Genomic DNA, 26,239 nt, shown 5'->3' on the forward strand with positions numbered 1-26,239 from the left:
TCTCTTCAAGTGCCTTGCGTGGTTGTGTTTTGGCCTGTGGTGCTTTGGCCTCTCTAAACTGCTATCCCCACAATGTCTAGCTCTATGCCTTCACAATTTAAATTGTCATCTTTTTTTTTCATCTTTATCCCGAGGGGAGATTTGTTCTGAACCAGACCCTCCTCAGTTCCTGTCAGCTTTCCCCTCCTCAATCAGCTTAAAAGCTGCTCTGCCACCTTTTAGATTTTAAGTGCCAGCAGTCTGGCCCCATCGCAGTTCAAGTGGAGCCCACCCCTTTTGTACAGGCCCAGCCTGTCCCAAAATGTTCCCCAGAAATCCAAACCCCTCCTCCTGACAACTGCATCTGAACCACCATTGAGACCACAAAGCTGTGCCTATCTCGCTGACCCTGTGTGTTCAACTGCTAGCATTTCAGAGAAAGCCACTTTGGAGGGCCTGGCTTTCCACATCCTACCTAACAACCTAAATTTTGCTTCTAGGACCTCACAACCACATTTCACCATGTCATTGATGACAGTGTACACCACCACGACCACTGACTCTTCCCTAGCACTATCTACCAGGCTATCTAGACTATAAGTGACATCCACAACCTTCGTGACAGGCAGGCAAATCACCCTGTGGTCTATGTACCCATTTCACACCCAACTATCTATTATTCTAATGATCAAATCATCCACTACCAGGATCCCTCTACCCCCCCCGAGAATTAGTCTCAGCATGAGAAGATATTTACAGATCCCCCCCAAGGAATGGGTCCCTTCTATGGGATCAATTCCATCTTCTTCAGAGCGACACCCTCCTTCCTTGAGACCACCTTCTCCACGACAGCAGGGAAGCCATCATCCCAGGAGTGGGACATCCCCCAGGACATCCCCGAAGGCCTCATCCACCAACCTCTCTGCCTCTCTCAGCTTTTCCAAGTTAGCCACCTTGGCCTCAAGGCAATGAACTTGTTCCCAGAGAACCGGGAGCTTACTGCACCATGCACACACCCACTACTCCTGTCCAACAGGCAGATAGTCATGCATGTGCCAGACTATGCAAAACATTGGGATCTCTCTCTCTCTCTCTCTCTCTCTCTCTCTTTTTCACAGACACACAGTGTTGTGTTCAACACTGATTAATGGTGGCCAAATCATATCTAGGGGTTGCCATCTTATTTTACTGCCTTTTATAATGACATCCTGTCATGTAGAAACTAGGCACATGAAGGTTTTCCAACCACAGCAGCAAAATGTTTGGGAGATGCTTCAACCTAGTTGATTTCTCCATGTCAGGATGCTGTTATAGGCATAAGAGCAGAGTCAGTCAAAATTACAGCTGACAGTTCTAGCCTTTCCCTGCATTGCCAGTGGGTGATATCTCCAGTATCAGGGGTGAAGAATGAGAGAGAGAAAAACCCTTCGCTTTAGGGTCTTTGCACTCCCCAGGGCTAGCTGGCATGTTTTGAAAGGTAATTGCTTAGATGTATTCGAATTTCAGCTGAGATTAAATCTACAGGAGGAAATAATCCATCGATATGATGCCAATGGAAAGCAACAGAATTACAGCTTAACGGGTTGGACTGTTTACTGAGCTGCGAAGGCATCGGTTTAACTCCTGCCATCGAAGCATTAAATTGAACAGCACAGAAGCAAAGTCTCTCATTAGGCCTGAGGGGAAGAGACCTTTCGTGGCCAATGGGGAGACTTTCACCCTGAACGTCTATGGCATTTTTGAGTTGCTCTTTAGAAATTAGTTCCTTTAAGAAGTCCAAACTTTCCCCCATTTTTTTTTTACTTTTTGAATAAGGCCATGTTGAAATGTCACTCCACTCTCCCAATTCCACTGCCCCATCTGCAGAAAGCAAAGAGGGGGGTGACTTTTTAATGACTTTTTTGGGGAGGGAGAGAACATGCAGGTGAAATGGTGGGACTCACTTGTGGTGGCACCAGTGCCAGCAGCAGAGAGAGCTTTTTGCCCAGTGACAGATGAACAGGAATGGGCAAATCTGTCAGTTTCAATTTCTCTCGGTTACTCATTTTTCCAGTCTTAAGTTCAGTTCTCAACATTTCTGCATCAGTTTGCATTTTTTTAAAGAAGTCTTCATGAAAATTCATCACCATTTTAGTGCAAATTTATCCAAATATCCCTGTTTTTGTGGAGCAATTTTCCTTAATAAGATGCATTTTTATGTCATTTTTTACTAATATGCACATTTTAGTGCAAATTTCACTTCATACCCACATTTTTGCAGAGCAGTTTTCCTTCATATAATGCATTTTCGTACATTATTTTTTACTAACATGGGCACTCTTATGCACACTCTACCCCAGGAAATGCATTTTTGTACACATTACTTGGTTGAAGAACTGCACTGCAAAATTCAGAGAAGTGTGAATCTGGAAAGATGGCTGTGTTTCGGATTGTGTATTGTTTTGGAAAGTGCAAATTAAGTAGATTCACCTTTAAATGTGAACTGAAACTGCTTGGAGGTTTTCTACAATCAAGTGGCATATAAATCTTGTTACATAAATAAAAAACAACGAATCAAATTTCTCTCCCACCCTCACTAGTGGTAGGATGCCATTTTCCTGCAGAAATCCCCAAAGAATTGTGCTATGTCATCACAAAGAGTTGCTCCCAGATAGCTTCTGGGGGGAAATGGTGGCCGCCAACCCCGGAGAGAGAGCTGGACAGTGAAACTGGCAGAAGCTACAAAAAACAGAAAAGGCATTATTTTCACCACTGCCCCTCATTTTGAGCAAACTTTTGAAAACATTAATTCACCTTAACTCTGGATGTCATGGCAATGAAGGCCGTATCTCTGCATTCCTGAGTTTATCTGCTTTTATATTACTGTTTGACCAGTTTTATGTTGCATTTTTCTGCTAATGAAACTGTTTATTGCTCTTACGTTGTACACTGACTGTAGAGATATTTGAACTGTTAAGCGGTTTGCAAATGCTTTTAAATAAATAAATAATATATTAGAGGTTGGCCTGAGCCCAAAGATGTAATCTTCATGAACTTATGAACCCCCCCCAATGCAATGGGTTTTTTGGGGGGGAGAGAGGGGGGAAAAGAGTGATAACATTCACAACAAGTATTCCTCACTGGCCTCCGAACAGAATGAAGACAGTGTTTCCTGGTCTTTACTCTGAATTGGCTTTGTGACAACACCACATAACCATACCCAGTTTGCCATATCAGATCCCTTAATTGTGTGGGAGCACTGAAGTAAGGAGGGCAGTCAGTGGGAGGAAACGGCCCTCCCCTAGCAGCAGCAGAGAGGAAACAACTGCTAGAGGAGGGGGCATGGAAAAGGTAAAGTGACAGATGCTTTCAAGGAAAATATTGAGCCCTCAGAAATATTCACAGGTAAAGAGTTGGCATCGCTCTAAGAATCCAAAGAATGTAGCAACTTCTTCCACATGCCACGAGGGCTTTGGGCTTGTGTTTCTCAAACAGCCCTTCTCCATGCCACACTGCAAGCAACCTTTGGAACCGAAGAGACTTTCAAAAGCAGTTTGCAACAGGGCAGAGACAGATTTAAAATCTCACTGGACACAAAACCACTTGACAAGCCCACAGTAGGTTTTTTGGTTCCAGACGTATTAGATAAATGTCCTCATGACAAGTGCCACTGATGTATTTTTTATTCAGTCTTTTCTGTCTTGTTTCTGCAGGGCTGCATTTTTGCAGTCCTCCTAAAGGAGGAACGGGGAACCCGTGGCCCTCCAGATGTTAGACTACAACTCCCATCATCCCCAAACATTGGCCTTGCTGGCTGGATATGCTGGGAGTTGGAGTCCAGCCACATCTCGAGAGCACTGTGTGGGCTACCTCTGCAAAAGAGTAGGAGATCAGGCAGAACAAAACAGTTTTGTACATTGTATTGGTATCAGGCCAACAAATGACTCTCTGCCTCCACTCTTGTACTTCTACTGTTGGAGGAAGTGTACCTCTGAAAGCCAGTCGCTTGGGAGCCCAAGCAGGGGAAGCGCTGTTGCTCTAAGATCTTGCCTGAGGGCTTCCCACGGGCATCGGATTGGCCACTGTGCAAACAGGAAGCTGGACTCGATGGACCTTTGGCCTGATCCAGCAGAGCTTTGTTCGTATGCCTGCTGACAGTTACTTCAAGAAGCAGCAGCTGGAGAAGAAGCGCCATGGGAGAGGGTGGATGTGTAGGAAGGGGCCATTGTTCAGTGATCGAACCCAGGCTTCCCATGCAGAAGGTCCTAGGTCCAATCCTCGGACCATCCAGTTTAAAGGGATCTGGTGGCGGGTGATGGCATGAGACGGTCTGGATGAAACTCTAGAAAGCTGCTGCCGGTCAGAGGACAAAACTGAGCTAGATGGACTGAGAGATTGATCCAGTCTAAGGCACCTGCATACATCCATAAGAGCCAGATGGGAGCATCTGGTAAGGATAGCATCTGGGCCTGCCAGACTGCCTGTGAAGCAACACAGGGAGATGCTGTAGTTGGTGCCTATATAGCTTGCGACCCATAAAGCCATGGATTGTGGCTTACCTGGTGCACAGGACAAAATAGATATGCTATTAATTGTGCGAATGCCATGAATTGCCCCCTTTTTTTGTAATGTGGATGGTACCAATGGAGGCTCCCCTTGAAATGCAAATAGCCATTCGAGAGAGGCTTTTTCAGTCGGGACAGTGGCAAGGAAAGGATCAAGCCTCCTCTCCCTTTTCCCACAACCCACCCACAGTGGTGGCTGGTGGCTCCGTGTCAGGTGCTTTAGCACCTTGGACAGTTCCTTGAATGTTCGGACTAAAACCTGGAGCAGATTCCACTGCCCTACTGCCATGGAGCCAGCAGCCCCACTGCCCACTGGGGTCCCGAGGCTGCTCAGTCTTCCTCGAGATTGCTATTTGCATAACTAAAGATGTGCTCGTTAATTACATTCACACAGCTAACATCTTTTCTAGGTTAACCCTCGGGTAGGGAGCCAAAACAGGAGGTTTATAGGGTTCCTGGCATGATGCCATATCTGGATGGTGAGCTGAATTCAGCTAGGTGGGTTATAAGTCAAGCAGGCCTGGAGTCTGTACAAATGCATCCACACGTATACTGTTTCATCATCAGCTGTAATGTAATTAAAATGACAATGACAGTCAATAAAACAGAATGCAATTAAAACTGAGAACAAAGCCATGCCAAAAATCCCCACCCCCCCGCTTGTTTCACATAACCATTGGTCTCCTATGAATGCAGAGAGGGGATTTTCAGTTGCTTTTGGGTGGCAGGAAAAATGTTAGGGGGGGTTGTGGAGGGGAGAGTTGAAGTACCTCAAGACAAGGTTATCAAGGTGGCTTTTTTCCACTTGTTTTTTTTTAGAAAAAGAGGCTTGCAGCTGCTCCAAGCAACCACTTGGCTTCCTAACAGCTCTTGGCTGCCTTTCTGAGTCCAGAAGGCCCATGCAAATAACCTTTCAGGCATAGAAACACATCTGGGAAGGCTGCTAGAGGCCTGTGGTTATTTGGAGGAGCTGTGAGTCTTTAAAAAAAAAAAGACCATCCCCCCCGGCCATCTTGTTTTAAGTTAAGCCAAGCAAAAATGTTATGAAATTTCCCCAGCCCCAAAACTTCGGGGTCAGCTCCCCACACTGTCCTTCCTTCCCCCAAAAAAAAACTTGGCCCAAAAGGTACAGCACAGCTGTAACTCAGACTGCACACACCCCACACATTTAAAGCATACAACATCCCCCCAAGAATCCTGGGAATTGTAATTTGTAAAGGGTGCTGGGAACTGCAGCTGTGTGAGGGGCAAACTACACTTCCCAGGATTCTTTGGGGATAGCCATGTGTGTTAAATCTGCTTTAAATATATGGTGAGTACAGAGTCACAGACACTACTGAATGAGCAAGGTAATACCTGTAAAATGATCAGCTTTACTGGCCAATAAAAAGTTGTCATCTTTCTCATTTGAGGCATGTCTCATTCTTTTGGTGCAATGATTAGTTAGCACTTTACATAACAGCTATTAATATTTGCCAAGTCACACAGATTTAGGACATTGTCAGAAATTAATCCCATAGGATACAAGCCTCCTGAGAAGTTCTCCTGCACAAGCTCCACTGAAACAAATGGGTCTCGTGCCACTTTCATTTGTTCCAGCGGTTAGCATGCACAGGGTGTCTTCTGGGTGGATTGTGCCCCAGGTCTGGCATCCACTTGCAAATGAGGGGCAACTAAAGAAGAAAAAACAGCATTAAAAATAGCAAGCAGTACTGAGCTTTGGAAACCGGGGCTCATTCCTCAATATCACCCCGGTTCTCCTACAAAAATCAAACGCGTTATCTGTGTTATTGCTCTTTGTGGCATCCGTACCAGATGTTGGCAATCAGCTACAATACACATCAAACTTTTTTTTCCTTCCTAGTTCTTGGAGAAGCAGAGGAAATTGTGATTAGCACTAGGGTTGTTAGCACATTGTCTAGTCTCATCTCCTTAGAGAAAGCTTTTCTTTCTTTCTTTCTTTCTTTCTTTCTTTCTTTCTTTCTTTCTTTCTTTCTTTCTTTCTTTCTTTCTTTCTTTCTTTCTTTCTTTCTTTCTTTCTTTCTTTCTTTCACTGAAGAGTACCTTCCTGATCTGGGTGAACATGTGTACAGCCAATAAATAAATAAATAAATAAATAAGATTCCAACGGCCATGTGGCATTGTTGGCTACAGGAAGGGACTCATGGGCCAGAAGTTCATTTAAGATTGGAAAAGTATTCCATTCTCAATATTCTCTCTTTCTTGCACCACCCAATCACCAGTATGGTGTAGTGGTTAGAGTGTTGGACTAGGACCTGAGAGAACAGAGTTCGAATCCCCATGCAGCCATGAAGCTCACTGGGTGACTTGGGCCAGTCACTGCCTCTTAGCCTAATCTACCTCACAGCGTTATTGTGGGGATTAAATGAGGAGGGGAAAAACCATGTTTGTACTATATTAATAGTACCATGTTTGTACTGGATGGTGATGACGATGATGATGCAGGAGCTGGTGGACTGCAGCTCCCATCAGCGCTGGCCATTGACCATGCTGCCTTGGACTGATGGGAGGCGGAGTGCAATAATAACCAGAGGGCCACGAGTTCCCCATCCCTGCTCTGTTCAGGGTCTCATAGGGATGCATATATATCACCTTGTGAAATCCATCATCATCATCATCATCATCATCATTTATTTAAATGGCTCCCTTTTGACAGTTCTCACACATTTTGCTTGAGAAAAAACTCCATATTTACCTTGGCAATCTAGAGATGTTGTGGTACCCCCTTGAGAAATGTCACGAGCCCTACCAAAACTCTTTTGGCAACCCCTTGAGATTCCTCAGATGTTTCACCTGATGAAGAATCCCAAAATTCACTTTGAATTCCACTTCAGATGACCTTTCAGTGGCAATTCTACTCACACTCATTCCCAGCAGACATGGACAAGAGTGGGAACTTGGAGTCCCCCAGACGTTGTTGGACTATAACTCCCATCAAGCCTATCTATGTTAGCTGGGGATGATGGAATTGGAGTCCAACAACATCTGGAGGGCCACAGGTTGCCCCATGCTTGGAATAGGGGACTGGAAGGGACTTAAACCAATGGCAGGACCAAGGGAAGGATGGAAGGGGCACTAGAATAGAGTGGACCAATGGGAAAATGAAGAGGGAAGGGGAGATTGGGGGGAAGAGTAGTAAAGAGAGAGATGGGGAGGATTTGGATGAGTAGTGAAGTGGGGCCAAACAGGACCTATAACTCAGTGACAGAACTCATGGATTGTTTGCATAAGGTCCCAGGTTCAACCATGGCATTCATTGGTGGCCTCAGACTGGAATCCTACCTAGATTTCCTCAAAAGTCATCCCAGTATGTTTAGCAGGTCTTCCTCCTGTGGGCATATTCAGAGGATTGCCACCTAAGAGAGTCATTGGCAGTCAGTGCGGACAATATTGGTGTAGATGGACCAATAGAAATATGAGGCACCTTCATACTTTCATAGGAAGATGCCCAACTTCATCCAACTTAGGGCCCATTGAAATCAGTGGGACAAATGAATCAGGACTTAGCCTGCCACTTACTTGGGAATAAGCCCCAGTAAAGTCAACAGGACTACTGAGTTGATATGTATATGATTGTGCTCTTAGTGTAAGTATTGATCTCAGTGGGAACTAAGTGCAACTAACTCAGTCTGAATCTAATCCAATTGTCTTTGTCCTCTCAACGCTGGCACAGCTGTCCTCGCAACAGCAACAATGAAGAGCTGGCACCAAATGTCAACCAAAGTGAAATTCAGCTACTTTTTTGGTCCCATCCAGCCCACACTTCTGAAGGCGTTTTGAGAACAAATGACAGCCACATCAGATTCAGATAAAAATTAGGAGGGTCTGCTTAGGCAAAATGTCTGTAGGAATTCTGAAGGAAGAAAGGATTTGCTTCAATTAGAGAAAACTGGGTTTCATGCAACTCTGCTTAAAACTAGAGTTAAACAAGAGGTAATGCCGGAGGTAATGAAGAGGTTGGGGCTCCTGCACCTTTAATAGTTGTGTAGAAGAAGGCATTTCAGCAGGTGCACTGGTGTCCAGATGAAAAAGAACATGGGGCTCCTACACCTTTAACAGTTGTGCAGAAGAGGGAATTTCAACAGGTATAGCTTGTCATGAAAATCCCATTTTCTACACAACAATTAAAGGTACAAGCACCCCATCTTCTTTTGCATCTGGCCACCCACTTGGGAGTCCATGTGCATGTAAAGTTGCCTTGGTCCAGTTTCTAGTTGTGGCTCATAACACTGAGAGTTGAATTCTGCTAGCAAGCCCCCCCCCCAGATACCCAGCATCCCCTGCAACACTGGATTGAACATCGCTTGGGCTGCTTACACAGTCAGACCAATCCTGGCCTCCACTCGATTCGTAATGGAGACAAGATGGAACCTGAAGTGTGTGCCCAGGAAGGGAAGCCAGTACTTTCCAGTTAGCATTCAAGTCAGAGGCAACAGGAACACAGGAAGTTTAATTTGGTCGCTGCCTCATATGCTCTTTCTGAATCACGGCACTCAGCACACCAGTCAAGATTATAGCCGGTCTGCCCATGTGCAAACCTTTCCTTAGAGGAACTTATAACTCACCTAATTATTATTCTTGCTATTATTTCAGTGAAATGCTTCAGTTACGCAGGGCTATAGATGTCTCTTCCACACACCCAGCCACAAAATGTATGCTGAATTCTGCTGACCAGACACACCAAGGCCATGAAATGCGCAAGGCGGAGGAGGGCCCATTTCTACATTACATTTTGATGCACACAGGTTCACGGTGACATTACAGGATGTGTGCATTTTGTCCGCTACGTTGAACTGTCTGGGGGGTGTCCTGTGATAAAATAGGACATAGCCAGCTGCCCTGTACTGAGCCAGACCATTGGTCCACCTAGCTCAGCATTGTCTTCATAAAACAGGCAGTGGGTCTCCAGGCAGAGGATTTCTCCCAGCTCTACCTGGAGATGCCAGGATTGAACCTGGGACCTTCTGCATGCAAGGCAGATACTCTACCACTGACCTATGGCCTGGCCGCCTCTGAACTTTCTGGTTCTCTGTGCAAAGTGAGACCAGCTGGTCTTGAGGGCCCATCCCTCAGAACTGGCTCTGCTTGTCGTCACTGTTGCCTTTCAACAACGAATCTGGTGCCCCAACACACCAAGCCAGCACTTCCCTGCAGGTACAGTGACCCTCCAAAATGGCGTATGCATCTTTGACCATCCTGTAAGTGGGTCCCCTGTTCGTCTCAATGGAATGGACAGCTCCCCACATGCACTCACACAAAGTGTATGGTGTCCCTATATTTCCCTGGCTAAGCTGGCACTCTGCGTCCAGGCCTCATCCAGGCATAGCCTAAGAGGCAGCACTTAATACGAGATAGGACTCACCAGGGTTTAGCTGCAGAGTTTCTGATTCAACCTCAGAAACCATGAAGTGATAACAAAGAAGAGATGGTCTCTGAGCATGGGCAGAATGATCTCCCGCCCTCATAAGTGTAGCCAAACTTGAGTGTGAAGGGCAGAATTGAGCCCCTGCACCTCTTCTTTTACAAATAAGGAAAGGCTTTGATTTGAAGCATGGAGTCCCTCCCCAAGGTTAATATCTGGGGAACTGAGGAAATCAGAATGAGCTGAACTAAGCCTTCTGCATATGACTGACTGTAGGGGAAGTAGGGAGAGACATTTTGCAAACCCCTTGGTGCCTGGTAGGGATGGAAAGATCTGCCAATTTTCTCATTTTTTCCAATCTTAAATTACAGTTCACATTTCTGCAGCAATTTGTGATTTTTTTAAAAAAAAATCCTCATGAAAATTCTCCAGATTTTAGTGCAAATTTCTTCTAATAAATATGTTTTTGTAGGCAGTTTTGACTAAAGTACACATTTTTGCAAGCAATTTCTTGTCCCATAATACATTTTTTAATCTCATCTTTGCTCATATTCATTTTTATGCACACTTTCCCCTAACATATGCATTTTTGCAAACATTGTTTGGTTGGCAAACTGCATTGCGAAATTTGGATACGTGTGAATTTCAAAGGATGGCTGTGTTTCGGTTCTCATATTGTTTCAGAAGGTGTGTATTTGAGAGATTCAGCTTGAAATGCAAACAGAATTGGATTTCTAAGCCATCCCTAGTTGCCAGTAGTGAAATTCCATAGGAATTCAGTGTTCTTTCCCCTGGTAAAAGCATCTGAGCTGAGGGGATTGTACCACTCCAAACCGCGGGAGGACACACACACACTTTCCAGGGTAAGGTGGCAGAGGAGATTCTACCAAGTCACAGCAGAAGAGGGCACCCCTTTTCTGAAAGCTTCTCCCATTAAATAAACAAAAACAACCCAAAATCTCCCTGCAAGTAAACCACAATAAAGACTCACAGCAGGGCGAAAAGCACTCCTTGGCATGCTGGGGGTTTTGCACACTCCTGTTCACAATGAGGGCAGGTCAGTAGAGGGCAACCCAGCTCCATTAAAATCCAGTGCAGACTGGTGGTTCTGATGTCAATGGAGGAGTGAATCCACTCTGGGTTTTATTCTGAACTTTCAAGGAGCTGTCCAAAGTGCAGCACCTTGGACAGCTCCTTGAAAGTTCAGACTAAAACCCGGAGTGGATTCACTGCCCCACTGATATCAGAACCACCACTCTTCACTGCTAAAATCTATCTATCTATCTATCTGTCTATCTGTCTGTCTGTCTGTCTGTCTGTCTGTCTGTCTCTCTGTCTGTCTCTCTGTCTGTCTGTCTCTCTGTCTGTCTCTCTGTCTGTCTCTCTGTCTGTCTGTCTGTCTCTCTGTCTATCTCGCCACATCCTTCAGAGGGATAGTGCCCTGCAGCTGTACACTGTACCAGTTTCCTTCTGACCAAACACAACTGTAGTAACCACAATGTTCATATTAATGCTTCGGTTTCTGAATAGTTTTTTTTTCTTGTGAAAGAGACTTCTATTTTTCTGCCGCATTTTCAGGGTACTTTAGGGGGTTTTTTTTACAACTTCAGTTGGTGCTGGATTTTCAGCTTACCTGATGATTGCAAGGTGACTAAGGGTGGTGTCCATGTGTTTTTCTTTTCAGTTTCTTTCAGCACTCTGCAGCCTTCCTGGCTGCCCATGCTTCCTGATCTGAAAAAGCCCCATGGGAGGAGTAAGATCCCTCCGTGGGTTTTCACTGGAGTGCAGGCATTTGGGAAGGCTGCAGAGGGCAGACCACTAGGAATATGAGTTGTAGAATGGAAGAGATGTCACACACAAACACCCCTTGGTCACCTGAAAAGTAAAACCATAAGTAAAAAAAAAAATCTGCACCCCACTCATGATAATTTCATGGACATTTTCTCTCCCCTTTGATAAATTTCCAAATGCAATTCCACTTCAATGTGAATTTTTTTAAAAAAAAAAAGCGGGAGAAATTTTCAGCACAGCACTAAAACCTACACCTTAAAAATACTTACTGCAGGTGCAGATGATGTTTGCTGTTGCTCTGGTGTTTTTGTTTCAACCTAGAGTGCCACGGTGAAAATGTTTGCCATCTAATGGAGTGAAAAAATCTTCCCATCTCCTAAATGGATGTTGATTTTCTCCCTCCCCCCTTTTTTAAGCAATCTCCTTAGACTATTTTTGACCTGTAATTGCCAACATCTGTTCAGGATAATTATCTACAGGAACTACCATGCACAGGGTTGTTTTGCCACCTTCTCTACCTTGCCATGCGGGTCAAATATGTTAAACACTGAGGTTGAATGAGACCTGTCCATAGATACAACAAGGGCACATTTACTTGTTTTCCCCATCAATCTGCTTTCAGAGAAAACACCATCCTCAATTTGAGAGGTGAAAACATCTGTTACTAGGCATCTTTAGGTGCTGACAAAAGCAAGAGGCATTGCTCTTTTTTGGGGGGGGGTTGTTTTTTGCTAAGGGTGAGGGAGCCATAGAACGCAATCCACCACAATGTTCTCCTTCAGAATGGAATGTTCTTGTGCTGAAGAACAGTTTCATGGATTGTGCCCACATTCCTTCAGATGCTGCACTGAACTATTGATCGATTGGTATGAGTCAAAATCAGTTCAGATCAAATGATAATGATGGGGCAGGATACAAGAGATCCTTCAGATTCCTTACTCCTTCCCCCCCAGGTCATAAATAGCATTTTAGTTTAGCCTGCAAATAAGCATTGACAAATTTCATTGAGAGATCTCACTATTTCTTCTTTTTTATATATGTTGAAATTATTATTATTACTATTATTATTATTTTAAAACACACTTAGACAATATTTTATTTCTAACTAACCGCGTTTGAAATAGTGGACTTCATTTCCAAACTGTCTGAAAATGAGACTGCAGAGAACTTTGCTAGGTGGATTCTCTGCTCATAGGTAACTAGGCTGGCAAATTTTGGAGCCCCAGAAAGCCTTTGATGCCCACAAAACAATACTGGGCATGGGGGTGGGGGTGGGAGGTAAACGTATGAAAGAAAGTATTCTATTGACAGGACCCATTCTGGACACTCATCCATCCCCAAATCAAGTGCCAATTGTTATTCCAAGCTGTGTTCCACCAACAGTTTTGCTCTGGGGGAATGGTGCCTAAGCTTTGTGAGTGCACAGCCCCAAGTGTTTAACCTCGTATTGGTTTTTTCACCTGAAATGACTGAGATTGTTTTCAGCGCGCGAAGAACTCTGAACGTTCGTAAGGCTGATACATTGCCCAGGTCCACAAATTCAGTTATGTATCTGCAAACAAGGGAAAGTCACACACAAGAAGAAGACCGTGACAAGAACGCCAGCAAAGTAACGACAGTAGACGAGAAAAGAGAGAAAGGGGGGGGGAGGAACAGGGGGGAAAAGGTCACTTGTAGCCGAGAGCAGATATGCAAGGATCAGGGCTTCTTACCTGGAATGTAGGAAATAGTTTTTAAAGCTCTCAATACCCTGAAATTCCGAAGGGCAGAAATTTTGCCTAGTTTTGTAAATTCTCCTACAAACCTGTTGAATTAAACCACAGTTATTTGGAAATACACAACAGGGCACACAAGGCTGGAGAACTGCATGAATGTTGCATTGTCTCATTTAACTTAAGGAGGTAGGTTTTAAATCTCCTACCTTTGGGAAACCCTTTCCAAATGGATTTCCCTCTGGTGCATGATAGTTGGGGCATGTTTTCGGGCACAGAGTCAGCTTAAGCATAATGCTAGCGAGGGCTATTATTGAGCCTCATTGTTAGGTATTAGAGGGTTAATTTATAGCCCACTGTTCTTCTGTGATGGAGCTAAAGACAGCATACAGAGGGTTCTTCTTCCCAAGGAATTCTGGGAATTGTACCCCTGTGAGGGGAATGAGGGTCTCCTAACAACTCTCAGCACTCTTAACAAACCACACTTCCCAGGATCCTTTGGGGGAAGCCATGATTGTTTAAAGTGTTATCATAGTGCTTTACATGTTTAGTGCAGACACCAATCAGTCCCAGACCTGATTAGTCTCAGCTTAGCTGCTTTACCCTGTGCCATGCACCATATGTAGCAATGCCCTGTTGTGAATCCAGGGGCCTCTTGAAACATACCCCAAATTCCCCTGCAGCAATGCAGCAGCAAACAAGATCAGTAGTTGTGGGCAAACTTTTTTTTCTCCCCCCTCCCCCCGTTACTGATATTCTCATTGAAGAACCCCTGATATACTCCCAAGATAACCCATCTCACAGTTGGAAAAACACTGCCTTGAGGCAACGAATGACTCATGTTGACCTGGCCTTGGAGCTACTGAGTAGCAACACTCTTCCTGAACACAGACAGATTTAGATGGCCGAGGGAAGATTTTGTAGGTCAACCAAATAATGTTATTGGCAAGTGCCATGGAAAAGGAAGACAGGAATGGGGTCTGTGTGGAATTCTGCTACATGGTGAAATGGAATCCTATTCCCAAGCTGCCTGCAACCAGACCTAAGGGTGAGACAAGAGTCATAACGTCTTGAGCAATGGGGCACTGATCTCATTCAAGCAGCTAGATTTGAATGTTGGAGAGAGGCCAGGCATTAGGAGAAGAATCTTGGAGAAGACAACAAATCTACCTCCATCTGAAGGTCAACTCAAAGTAACTGGAGGCATCTCAGACCCTAGTCAAAAGTGTATTATTGATTGAGAGTGGTAATAGTACTAATATTAATACTAATACTAAGCCTTCCCCAACTGGATGCCCTCCAGATGTTTTTGACTACAATTCCAATCATTGCTGCCCATTGACTATGGTGGTTGGGAGCAGTAGTCCAAAATATATGGAGGGTGGGGAAGGCTGGTCTAAAAACACTGGGGTGTGTTATCATCACCGGGAATAACTGCAACTGCTGCTTTTAATACAGGGCATCTGTCCTAGGACGTGTGATGTAATAGACTCTGAGCATCTACCAAGTATTTTTTAATTACCAATGAGTAAACAGACAACCCCCAAACTTTACAGGTCAAGCATGGAGGGAGGGGAGAGAGGGAGGGAGAGACTGGGAGAGGCCACATGGCGCATGGCTCTCTGCTGAGAGCATCAATACTAAAGACTAAGATGGACTGAGACTATTTTTCTCTCATCTAAGCTACAGCCTATGTTTCTGAACATATGAAGAGGTTGTGAGTAAATGTTCTTTATCTTTTACCTAAGGAGATTGTGTCTGTTGTTATTTGTATAGAGAAAGGTGTGGACTGGTTTATCTCACTCTGCTGCTTGTTTTTCTCTCTGCTAAGAAATAGGACCATCAAACTTAGTTCCTATTTCAGCTTGGTATATTTTAAAATGCTGAACGCATTCAACCATTTTTTCAGTTTACAGTCTTATGAGAAAGCTGAAAGGGGTACTGCAGGAAATTTCCGTGCAAATTCTTCTAGCATTTGAATTTAGATTTGATATTTCCCCCAACATTCTTAATTTTGTTGTACTGATTGATGGAGGGATTTCCAGGGGGTAAAGCAAGCTGTAAAACATTATTGAATGTGGCAAGTTACAACATTGTCCTCTAACCGTAACATTAATCAGAAACACTTTAGGATTCCTTTTCTCTCTGCCCCCCCCCAAACCTTCAATTTTTAAATGCAACACGGGAAGCATGTTCAGTTCAAAATGTCAGCTCTAAAATGCTGGCAAGTCATTTCATTTCTCAAGTTCGGCTCCTGAGAGGAGATCTTCCCCCTAAGACATTATGGTGTGCCAATGAGGGAATGCCGGCAGGGGCAGATTAAAATGAAGAAAGGCAAAGCACAATGTTGCCTCCATAGGAACTCTGCCTGGAACAAATACAGACTCAGCCAGGCTTTCTGTTCATTGGGGCAATAGTGGGAACAGAAAGAGACAGGCAATGACTGCATGGGATTTGTAATTTAATATTCCCCTATAAAAAGAACCATCCTGAATGCTTTGTCTGAAAAACCCATTTCCTTAAACCACAAACATTGTACCACAACTTGTATCCTGCCAACTCCTCCTCTCGTAGCAGCTACCAGCCAGTTAAAGCAGTGATGGGGAACCTCTGGAGCCCTCCAGATGGTGGAGCTTTGTGGCTCTGATGTCAGTGCGGCAGTAAATCCACTCCAGGTTTTAGCCCAAACTTTCAAGGAGCTCTCCAAGGTGCTGAAAGCAGATTCACTGCTTCACTGACATCAGAGTCACCAGTCTCCGCTGCCTCTAGTTGTTGGACTCCAAACCCTATGATTGCTGGGGCTGATCAATGGCCAGGGTGATCAATCCAGCAGTATTTGGAGGGCTGAAGGAAAATCAAACAAAACCAATATTAGCAATAAAGTAGGACTCGATTTTAGATTGATGGGAAGATAGGTAACTTTTATCGCACAGTAGCTGTGTTCACACATAACTTAAAGCCAAAGTTTGTTTCAACCATAGATTGTTCAATAAACCACTAGCTGTTCCACAGATGAGCAAAGAAGCCACACTTTGTTTCTCCAAAGCTTGGTTTGTTTTCCAGCTGTTCTTGTCTTGTGCCTCTAGCTTAGTGAGCATCTCTGGTGGACAAACAAACCATGGGTAAGAAAGGCTATTGGATTTGGACACAATGCCAAATGCAGCCAGAGTTTGTAAACAAAAAACAAAAAATAGTTTCACATTGTGGTTCATTGCCAGAAAACAAAATATAGTTAGTCTGATGAGCAGAGTTCAGACAATCAAGCAAACGACACTTTGGCTAAGCAAACAATGGCTTAGCGTTATGGGTGAACCAGCCCAGTGTTAACTAGAGAGGAGTGGGGAACGGAACAGGACTCAGAGACCTTTTAAAATTATCTTCTATATTTCCCCCCAATATCAAAGTTACAAAGACAAATAAAGGATTAAAAACTGGTAATGCAATATCAATGTTAGGATTATGTTATCACCAATTACTGCTGTTGTGAATGGTCACTTATCTTATCTGGAGAATGTGAAAGCTTGAGCACAGTTTTGTGACATTTTGGTTGCCTAATGAAGGGATTGCCCTAATATGGATTATGTACTTATCTTGCATTTCAACATCTGAGCTTTGCATAGAAATGTCACAGGCAGCACCTCTTACATTTCATGGCTTTTTAACTACACTGTTTACAGTTCCTTCCTTTCTATTCCCTAGATTTGTTGACTTGCTTTTGTTGCAACTAGGGATGGGGGGGGGGAATTGATGCAGCTCACTTTTAAAGCTGAATCTATCACATTTGCCCTGAAATGCAGCCATCCTTCAAAATTTGCACTCACCCAAATGTTGTCATGTAGTTCTCCAACCAAACAAGGTTTACAAAAATACATATATTGCGGGAAAGTATGCATAAAAATGAATATATACATGACATTAGGAGAAATTACTTGCAAAAATGTGTACATTAGTCAAAACTGTGTGCAAAACTGTGTGCATTAGGAGAAATTTGCATGGTGTTTTTTTTAAAAAAAAATCACAAATTACTGCAGAAGTGTGGAGAACTGAATTTCAGTTTGGAAAAAAGAAAAATGGAGAAAACTGAAATTGACAGTTCTTACCTTCCCTAGTTGCAACACCCTAACAGGGATCACCCCTTGGAATTTCCAAACCAGTGTGTTCTCCTGACAGTCTAACATCAGATTTTTCTTGTTGTTAGGTGCCTTCAAGTTGATTACGACTTATGGCGACCCTATGAATCAGCGACCTCCGGGAGGCTCCAACAGCATCTGTCATGAACCACCCTGTTCAGATCTTGTAAGTTCAGGTCTGTGGCTTCCTTTATGGAATCAATCTATCTCTTGTTTGGCCTTCCTCTTTTTCCACTCCCTTCTCTTTTTCCCAGCATTATTGGCTTTTCTAGTGAATCAGGTCTTCTCATTATATGTCCCAAGTATGATAACCTCAGTTTCATCATTTTAGTTTCCAGTGACAGTTCTGGTTTAACTTGTTCTAACACCCAATTATTTGTCTTTTTCGCAGTCCATGGTATGCACAAAGCTCTCCTCCAACACCACATTTCAAATGAGTTGATTTTTCTGTTATCCGCTTTTTTCACTGTCCAACTCTCACATCCATACAGAGATTGGGAATACCATGGTCTGAGTGTTCAGTGATTCATCGATATATCCCTCCTTTTACCTGCCTCATCCTCTCCCTTGGGCAAATCTCTCCCTTACCTTTTCCTGTTGGCTTTAACCATGGTTTAGCAAAGTGGTGGGGAACCTCAGGCCTGGAGGCCTGCTGCAGCCCTCCAGCCTTCTCTATCTGGCCCTCAGGACTGTCTCCACGCCACACCCCTCACCATCCCTACTCCATGCCTTCCTGGCATGTTTTTGCCTGGCTGGAATATGACCTTGAAATGGGATCATGCCTCTTGCTTGCATGGGTGCAGGATGGGTGTCTATGTGCAGAAGCCACTGACTCTTGTGTAGCTGGAATGTACCCTACTGTACAAGTGCAAGAGTCACATTGGTTGCTCCACCCACTTTTGCCTCTGGCTCCACCCATCTCCAGTGTGTGTCCCTTCCCTCTTCCACACTGAAGGAATGTGGCCCGCAGTTTGATAAAGATTTCCCCACCATGTCTGGACTGACACTCATCATGTGTTATGCTACTCAGGGTTCCCATCTGAAACTAGATTAGAGATTAGGATTTGGCTCGTAACCTTGAAAAAGAGCAATCCTGGTTTGCACTGGATTCTGCATCCTGGTATGGGTCAGTCTCTCATGCACCAAAGTATCCTGGACTGCTGCATTTTGCTCCTTTCATTCAACCCTAGAAAAAGGCATCAAGATTCGATGCCTTTCACAAATCAAAGGCCCGGCTATATTCCTTATGCGCCCATATCTGCATGGTGCCTTCCCTTGATACGAACCCCATATTGTGACCTTGCAGGAGGACTTTGTCTTAGCCACATGAAATTCATCTAACACAGGAGCCAAGCCCTGAGTGATCCACAGCACACTGTTGCTCGGGGTTTTTTGGAGGGGGGCATCCTTACTAAGAGAGCATTGATTGATATAGAAGAGCTGACGGTTCTCTTCTTTCTCTAAGAACACAGTAGAGAGGTACAAGTGCTACCACCTGCTCTTAGTTCACTGTGTTCACTCAACAAATATCCCAGGCTCACAGAGTTCTTGCTTCTGTTAGCAGCGAGAACTGCAGAGAGATGCACTGCACAAACTGATGGAAAGCAAAAAGGAAGCCTGTCTTTCTGCTGATGCCACAACCCCGTCTGATCATGCTAAGTTAACCAGACAGAAGAACTGGACATGATGGAAGAGATGTGGCTGCCACCCAAAGCAGGACCCCTGTATTTCCTCCTCTTCCTCTTCTGGACAATACCAAGCACAGGCAAGGCCCATAACTCGGTGGTAGAGGGTTGCGTGCACATGGTCCCAGGTTCAATCCCCAGCATCTCCATGTAGAGCTGAGAAAGAAATCTCATGTCTGAAATCCTTAAGAGTTGCTGCCAGTCAATATCAACAAATACTCGGCTAGTTGGACCAGTGGTCAGACTCAATATAAGACAGTGCCCTATGTTTCAATGAAAGGAAAGGGGTAGACTGGGCAACGTTTCTCAGTCTTCTAAGCAGGGATGGGCTGTCACTGAGTGCTTTGCATGTAGAAGGTGCCAGATTCAATCCCTGGGAATTCCTCCTTGCCTCAAATCCCAGAGAGCTGTTGCCAGTCAGAGCCAGAGCTGAGGATGGGTGCAATCAGAGACAAAAGCACTCTGAGCTTAAGCAGAGACAAAAGTGCTGTGAATTAGGGTTGCCAGGCTCAGGGCCTAAGAATGATCCTGTATCTTTAGGAGAAGAGAAATTCAGCCAAGTGCAGGTGTTCTTGCAACCCTGTAATGGGGAAAACCACAAGGTGGAATTCTCCCTTCCGCCTGCACAACTTTTAAAGATACAGAAGACCTCTTGGAGGCTGCAACCAAGAGGTCTTTTGTATCTTTAAAAGTTGTGCAGGGGGGAGGGAAACATTCACCTTGAGGTTTTTCCCATTACAGGGTTGCAAGAACACCTGCACTTGGCTGAATTTTCTCTTCTCTTAAAGATACAGAATCATTCTCAGGCCCTGAGCCTGGCACCCCTACTAGGAATTGACTTGAACTACTTTATTCTTCACCATAGCTGCCTCAGACTAGAATCCCCAATCCAATGCAGGTCTACTCAGAAGCTCCACTGAGTTTTGCGGGGTTGCTCTTAAATATAAACTGAGAGGTGCGTGTGTGTTCTTGTAGGACAACAGACCAATACAACTACTCTTCTCAAAAACAAGTGAAAAGTGAATTCCTTTGGGATTTTAGTATGCTATACGTGCCCCCACACACAAGGATGGCAGAAGCCTACAAATTTGTTCTCAGGCAGCTGGGGGAAAGATTATTTTTCCCTTTCCATGCACCCAGGAAAAAGGTGCTTTAAATAATCTGTTTGGTTTTGTATTAAATACACGTGTATCGCAGCCATACCCACCTGGCACCCTCTGTGTTGACTGGGACTAAAATCCAAAACAACGGAGGGCACCAGGTTAGGGAAAGCTGATGTGTAAGATGGCACTATAAATGTCCAACACTGTTGCAATAGGATTCTTCACGCCTTTCCAAATTGTTACCCATCCTGGCCATTTGGTAACTAATAAACAGAGGCAGTGGCTCATTCACAGAGTTTTTGCCATTCCCTCAAAGCTACCAGAAACATGATACAATGGTGGCATCTAGAGCTTTCATTGTCAGGCAGCGAAATCCTTGCAAGTGTGACCGCATTAGGTTACGAAACCCAATGGGAATGAAAAGCATTAGATTGTATTGGCATTTAACCATATGCTTGAAAGACCCGCCTAGAGAATATCCTAACATTTGCAGTCGGCAACCCTTCATGTGGCCAGATTAACACAGTAGGTTTCCATTGTAGCTGCTGTGTAGCTAATGAGACCTTGCTACTATTTCCTGGTGGAGCCAGCATTTAACTTAACAAATTTATCACCTGATAACAGCCCAATTAATTCAGGCAACCATTAAATGGGATGGGCTATGCAGATCTAAAGGCTTCCTTTACTCATCTTCCTGAACTGGAGTCTCGGGGGAGTTTTGGACCTGTAACTGAGGGCAGTGCACTGCCACACAAAAGGGCAGCCCTGAAGCTTCTTCCAACTCCATTATATCTAGTCCAGAGGTGGAGCGCCTCTGATCCATGGGCCTAATTAGCCCTCCCCATTAAACCAAGCCATCAGGTGTGATGTCATATATGACATCAGAGTTTTTAGGAGGCCCTTCACAGAGCTATGATTCCTAGCACCCTTCACAAACCACAGTTCCCAGGATTCTTTAGAGGAAGCCATGACTGTTAAAATGGTACGAGAGTGCTTTCAATGTATGGTGTAGATGTGATCTTAGCTCTGTGTCCTCCAAAATAGCCTATGGGAATAAGGCCATAGCTGGGAGGTGAGTTTTGTGGGCCTGGCCCTTTTCAGAGCTGTTCCATCTAAGCCCCTTCCTTGAATTTTCTGCTTTCATGATGTTGTGTTTTTTGAAACCAGCTTTTGGCTCATTCGTTTACTAAGATATATTGGGGGGGGGAGAGAGAGAGAGAACGAAAGCAGGCAGTATTCTACTAAATAGCTCAGGAAGAAGTAAAACCAGCTCCCAGAGTCCACTGTTTTGGTCTATAAGGACAAAGTACAAGGCCATCGCAGAGGGATGGCTGGCAAACTCCTGAGCACTTACGTTTCAATGCTATTAAAAATTTAAGCTCCTTAAAATTATTTAAGGAATGAATTTTTTTTTTTTACAATTAACCACTTTAAGCTACTTTTTAGGGTTTCACATTGTTTCATTTTGTCTCTCTCAGAGGCGACATATCCTATTTTACAGTCCTCTGTTTGAAGATGTCCTCTATTTGAAGGGTTGTCTGGTCCAACACTAAAGAATCAGAAGAAGGAAATTACCCATCACTAGGGCTTGAAATTACTCATCAACAGTAAGCACCTGGACAGCAAACTGAGCAGACGTGCCGGTTACCTGCTCATAGTCTTCTAGAGTGAGATTGGGGATAGAATGATCTGTCGATTTCAGTTCTCTCAGTTTCTCATTTTTCCAAACTCTGCAGCAATTTGCAATTTAGCTTTTATTTAAGAAAAATCCTCATGGAAATTCTTCAGCATTTTAGTACAAATTTCTCCTAACACACACATTTTTGTATGCAGTTTTGACTAAGGTGCACATTTTTACAAGCAATTCCTCCAAATATAATATATTTTTGTATGTTATTTTTGCTAATATGTTCATTTTTATGCACACTTTTGCCTAATATATACATTTTTTGTAAATATTGTTTAGCTGGAGAATTGCAACCCAAATTTGGATAAGCGCACATTTCAAAAGATGTCTGTGTTTCAGATTCCAAATTGTTTCAGAAATGTTGGATTTGCTAGATCTAGCTTTAAGTGCAAGCTGAATCAAATTTCTCCCCCATCCCTAGGTAAAATGCATCATTTTTCTGCTTAAATTATTGTAATTATTTCTAATGTTTCATCAATACTTATAAATTACCATATGCAATTTCCTCCCTCCTGTTTGGTGATGCATTTGTCCTTTGGGGGCAATGAGCAAGTAGCCATCCTAACTCTTAGCTTGCCACACACCCATGGCCAACACAAATGAATGCACGCACAATGGCTGGCCACAAGCTTATATACAAATGGTAAAAATTAGCAAACCTTTGGCACTGTTCAATTCTGAATATTGCCAGACATCATTCTGGGCTTCAAAAAGAAGCCTTCAGAAAATCTTTTCCCCCAAAGCTTACTAATAATGCTTAGCATTACTGAGAGATGAACTCCCCAAACTCCACATCTAGATTCAGAATCTGGCTTGCAATTATAAGAGACATTGGAGAGTGCTGGGGGGGGGGAGTTCTTCCCTCTAAGAATTCTAATTTTGCTAGAAAATGCCACTCAGGAGCCCTCTATCCCCTTACTCGGCTTCTGTGGTACTGACAGGGAACGAAATATCTCACCATCCCCCTTTCCACCCTCACAGCTGGAACATTGAAGAGCTGTGTCATAGCACCAGGAACTCTGGGAAATATTGTTTCCCCAGGGCTCCAAATCCTCCATTTTGTATGGTTATGACATGTCCTGGAAACTACATGTCCCAAGTAGGGATGGAAGGATGTGTCACTTTCTGTTCTCTTGGTTTCTCATTTTTAAAATCTTAAATCCAGTTTTGCATATTTCTGCAGTTATTCGCGGGTTTTTTTTTTAAGTCTTCATGAAAATTCTTCAGCATTGTAGTGTGAATTGTATTTCTCCTAATAAACACATTTTTGTATGCAGTTTTGACTAATGTAACAGTTTTGCAAGTAATCTTTCCTAATAGTATGCATTTTTATTTATTTTCACTGATATATTCATTTTAATGCACACTTTCTCCTAATATATGTATTTTTGTAAATATTGCTTGGTTAGACAACTCTGTTGCAAAATTCAGATATGTGCAAATTTCAAAGCATGGCTGTGTTTTGATTCAGAAAGTGCAAATTTGACAGATTCAGCTTTAAATGTGAACTGCATCAAATTTCTCCCAGTCCCTTGTCTCAAGTGTCCTGGCACCAGGAGCCCTACAACTTGTCGTTTCCACCCAGGCACCAGATATCCTTGTTAGGCCATGAGGTGACATGGGAAAACTTAATTTCCTAGGGCTCCCCGTACACCCAGGATGCTGTTTCTACAGAGGGGGCTTTATTAAAGAATCAGGAAAGGGCAGGAGCCTTTAGACTTTTAAATAATTGATTTTTTAAAACGGTGGTGAGGTTTTTTGCACACAGCCCTAAAGCAGCCATGAGTGGAGCTAGAGTTCAGGCTGCAAAAGCCGATTCTGTCCTTTTGAAGACAGTGGGAGTTAAAGCTTAATGTACCTTTGCTTAAGTGATTCCTGGAACTGCAGCCAAGAAGTATTTAAAAAGGGAATTGACAAGATTTTTAAACTCAAGCCGAATTGCCTGGTTGTCGTGGCAATGCCCTTTTCGGCACCATTACTTTTCTCTCCTTTAAAAATGTCTTTCCGTGCAATTACTTTCCTTTTTTCCCCCAAAAAATGTCAGCACCTATTGACCGCTTCCCCTTTGTAGAGCTTTCTCAAGGCACTTGTCGCCTATGATACCTTCTCTTTTTTTTTTTGCTCTTTGCTTTGGATGTTCCTGTTTCACTTCCCATCTGCTGGCCAACTCAGCAGCTGTCCTGAATAACCGACCCTTTTGTTTTTATTTGCCCTGGGGAGGGGAGGCTTGGAGCTGAATAATTAAGAATTCACTTTGAACAGAAGACGAGAGCCTCCAAGTTGCAAGCAAGCAGACTGCCAGGGCATCAGCCGTCCTGCCAAGGGAGCAAGCAGGCAGTTGGAGAGCTGCCGGCCTCAGCCGATTGGCAGGGGCAGGGAAAAAAGCAACCCGACACCGCTGCAAAGGTCCACTCCCATGGTGCTCTCTGACTCTTAATTGGGACCTCAGCCACATGGGCTTCCCTTCTGCCACGTTAAGCTAGTCCTCCCAATGATGCTGCCAGGTCCTGCAAAGTGTAGAGCACCAGATTGCTTGTCCTCTTTTGCCATTAGTGCCAGAGCTTTGGAAGAATTAGAAAGTCTAGGGCATGTTACAGCAAGTCTACTGCACTATCCCAGATGTTACGTGGGAACACTGTCAGGGGTAACTAACACATCGACGTAGGCAGCTGCCTTATATCAAGTCAGACCTTTTGTCCATCTAGTTCCCTATTGACGATGGCACTGCTCTTCAACCTTGGGTTCCCTGATGTTGATGGCTTACAACTCCCATAATTCCTGACCATTGACCATGCTGTTGAGGGATTATGGGAGTTGTGGTCCAAGAACATCTGGGGACCCGAGGTTGAAGAATACTGGTATGCTGACTGGTAGCGGCCCTCCAGGGTCTCGGGCAGGAATTTTTCCCAGTCCTACCTGGAGATGCCAGTGGCTGAACCTGGGGCCTTCTACATGCAAAGCAAATGCTCTGCCACTCAGCTATGGCCTTTCCCCAAATGATTAAGAACTTGGGAAGCTGCCTTACACCAAGTCAGACCTTTGGTCCATCTAGTTCAATATCATCTACACTGACTGGAAGCTGATCTCCAGGGTTTCAGGCCTATCTGGAGCTGCCAGGGATTGAACCTTCTGGACGTAAAGCAGACGCTCTACCACTGAGTTACGGACCTGCGCCATCAACTTGATGTTTATCTAATTGTTATCTCTGCAGCTCTAAAATGAGGATTTTTTTTTACTGTATTTTTGTATTTGATTTTATTTGTGATATTTTTAGGGTTAGGGTTAGAGATTTTCTTCGACATATGAAGCGGTATATAAATCACAGAGAAAAATAAATATAATAAAATAAACATATAAATAAAATACATTTCTCATCATGAAACCCTGCAGATAGCTAGATGCCTGTGCTCCACTCTCTGTCCTCCTGGATCATAGAGAAAGAACCTAGAAGGGGGCTTGTTTGCATCCCTTGATCATTATCTCTGGTTACTGTCTATCAAGAAACACATCTCATCTAGGGGTGCCAAGCAGATACCCACAGGCTCACCAGGCCACTCTAATACATTTTTCACCCCTTCCAATAGCATCCTGTGCTAGCATAACCTCACCTCTTGAGTTCCTCCCCGTGTTTGGAAAGAAGTTTTTAAAAAATAAAGACAAGCACATGTGGGCACACATCCCAACAACACAACACACACCCCTATCTACAAGGAATCCTGCGTCTTCCCCACAGGGCCTGAGGAATAAGCCAGAGAGGCAGGCTGGGAGAGTCCCCAGAAGGCAGCCAGAGCAGGCAGATGAGAGGGGAGCACCCAGTCAAATGGGAGGGGCATGGGGACCATGAGGGGCTTGCAGGGGTCAAAGAAGAGCAGAGCAAGGATGCAGAACTAATGGTCCTCAAGATGTTGCTGGACTACAACTCCCATCATTTCTGACCATAAGCTATGTTGGCTGGAGCTGATGGGAGATGGAGTCCAGTAACATCTGGAGGCCTCAGGTTCCCCATCCCTCATGTAAATAGGTAAGGCCAGAAGAAGGAACACAGAAAGCTAGTCAGGCCATTAGTCCATCTAGCTCAGTATTGTCTGCCCAGACTGGTAGCAGCTCTCCAGGGTTTCAGGCTGGGGTCTTGCCAAACCCCTATCAGGAGATGCCAGAGACTTAACTGGGGACCTTCTGCATCCAAAACATGCGCTCTAACACTGAGCTACAACCCCTCACAACA

The 26,239-nt window shown here is 44.1% G+C and overlaps 1 protein-coding gene across 2 annotated transcripts in view; it reads right to left on the reverse strand.

Moving 5' to 3' along the window:
- Positions 1–26,239, reverse strand: part of LOC133365310 (sodium channel protein type 5 subunit alpha-like) — a 351,981-nt gene that overhangs the window by 204,986 nt on the left and 120,756 nt on the right. For both annotated transcript variants that reach the window (XM_061587000.1, XM_061586999.1), the window contains one exon: positions 13,158–13,249. In XM_061587000.1, the coding sequence (XP_061442984.1) occupies positions 13,158–13,249 (92 nt within the window). The remainder of the gene's footprint in view (positions 1–13,157; positions 13,250–26,239) is intronic.

The sequence above is a fragment of the Rhineura floridana genome, chromosome 10 (genome assembly GCF_030035675.1).
Source record: "Rhineura floridana isolate rRhiFlo1 chromosome 10, rRhiFlo1.hap2, whole genome shotgun sequence".
NCBI classification, from domain to species: domain Eukaryota; kingdom Metazoa; phylum Chordata; class Lepidosauria; order Squamata; family Rhineuridae; genus Rhineura; species Rhineura floridana.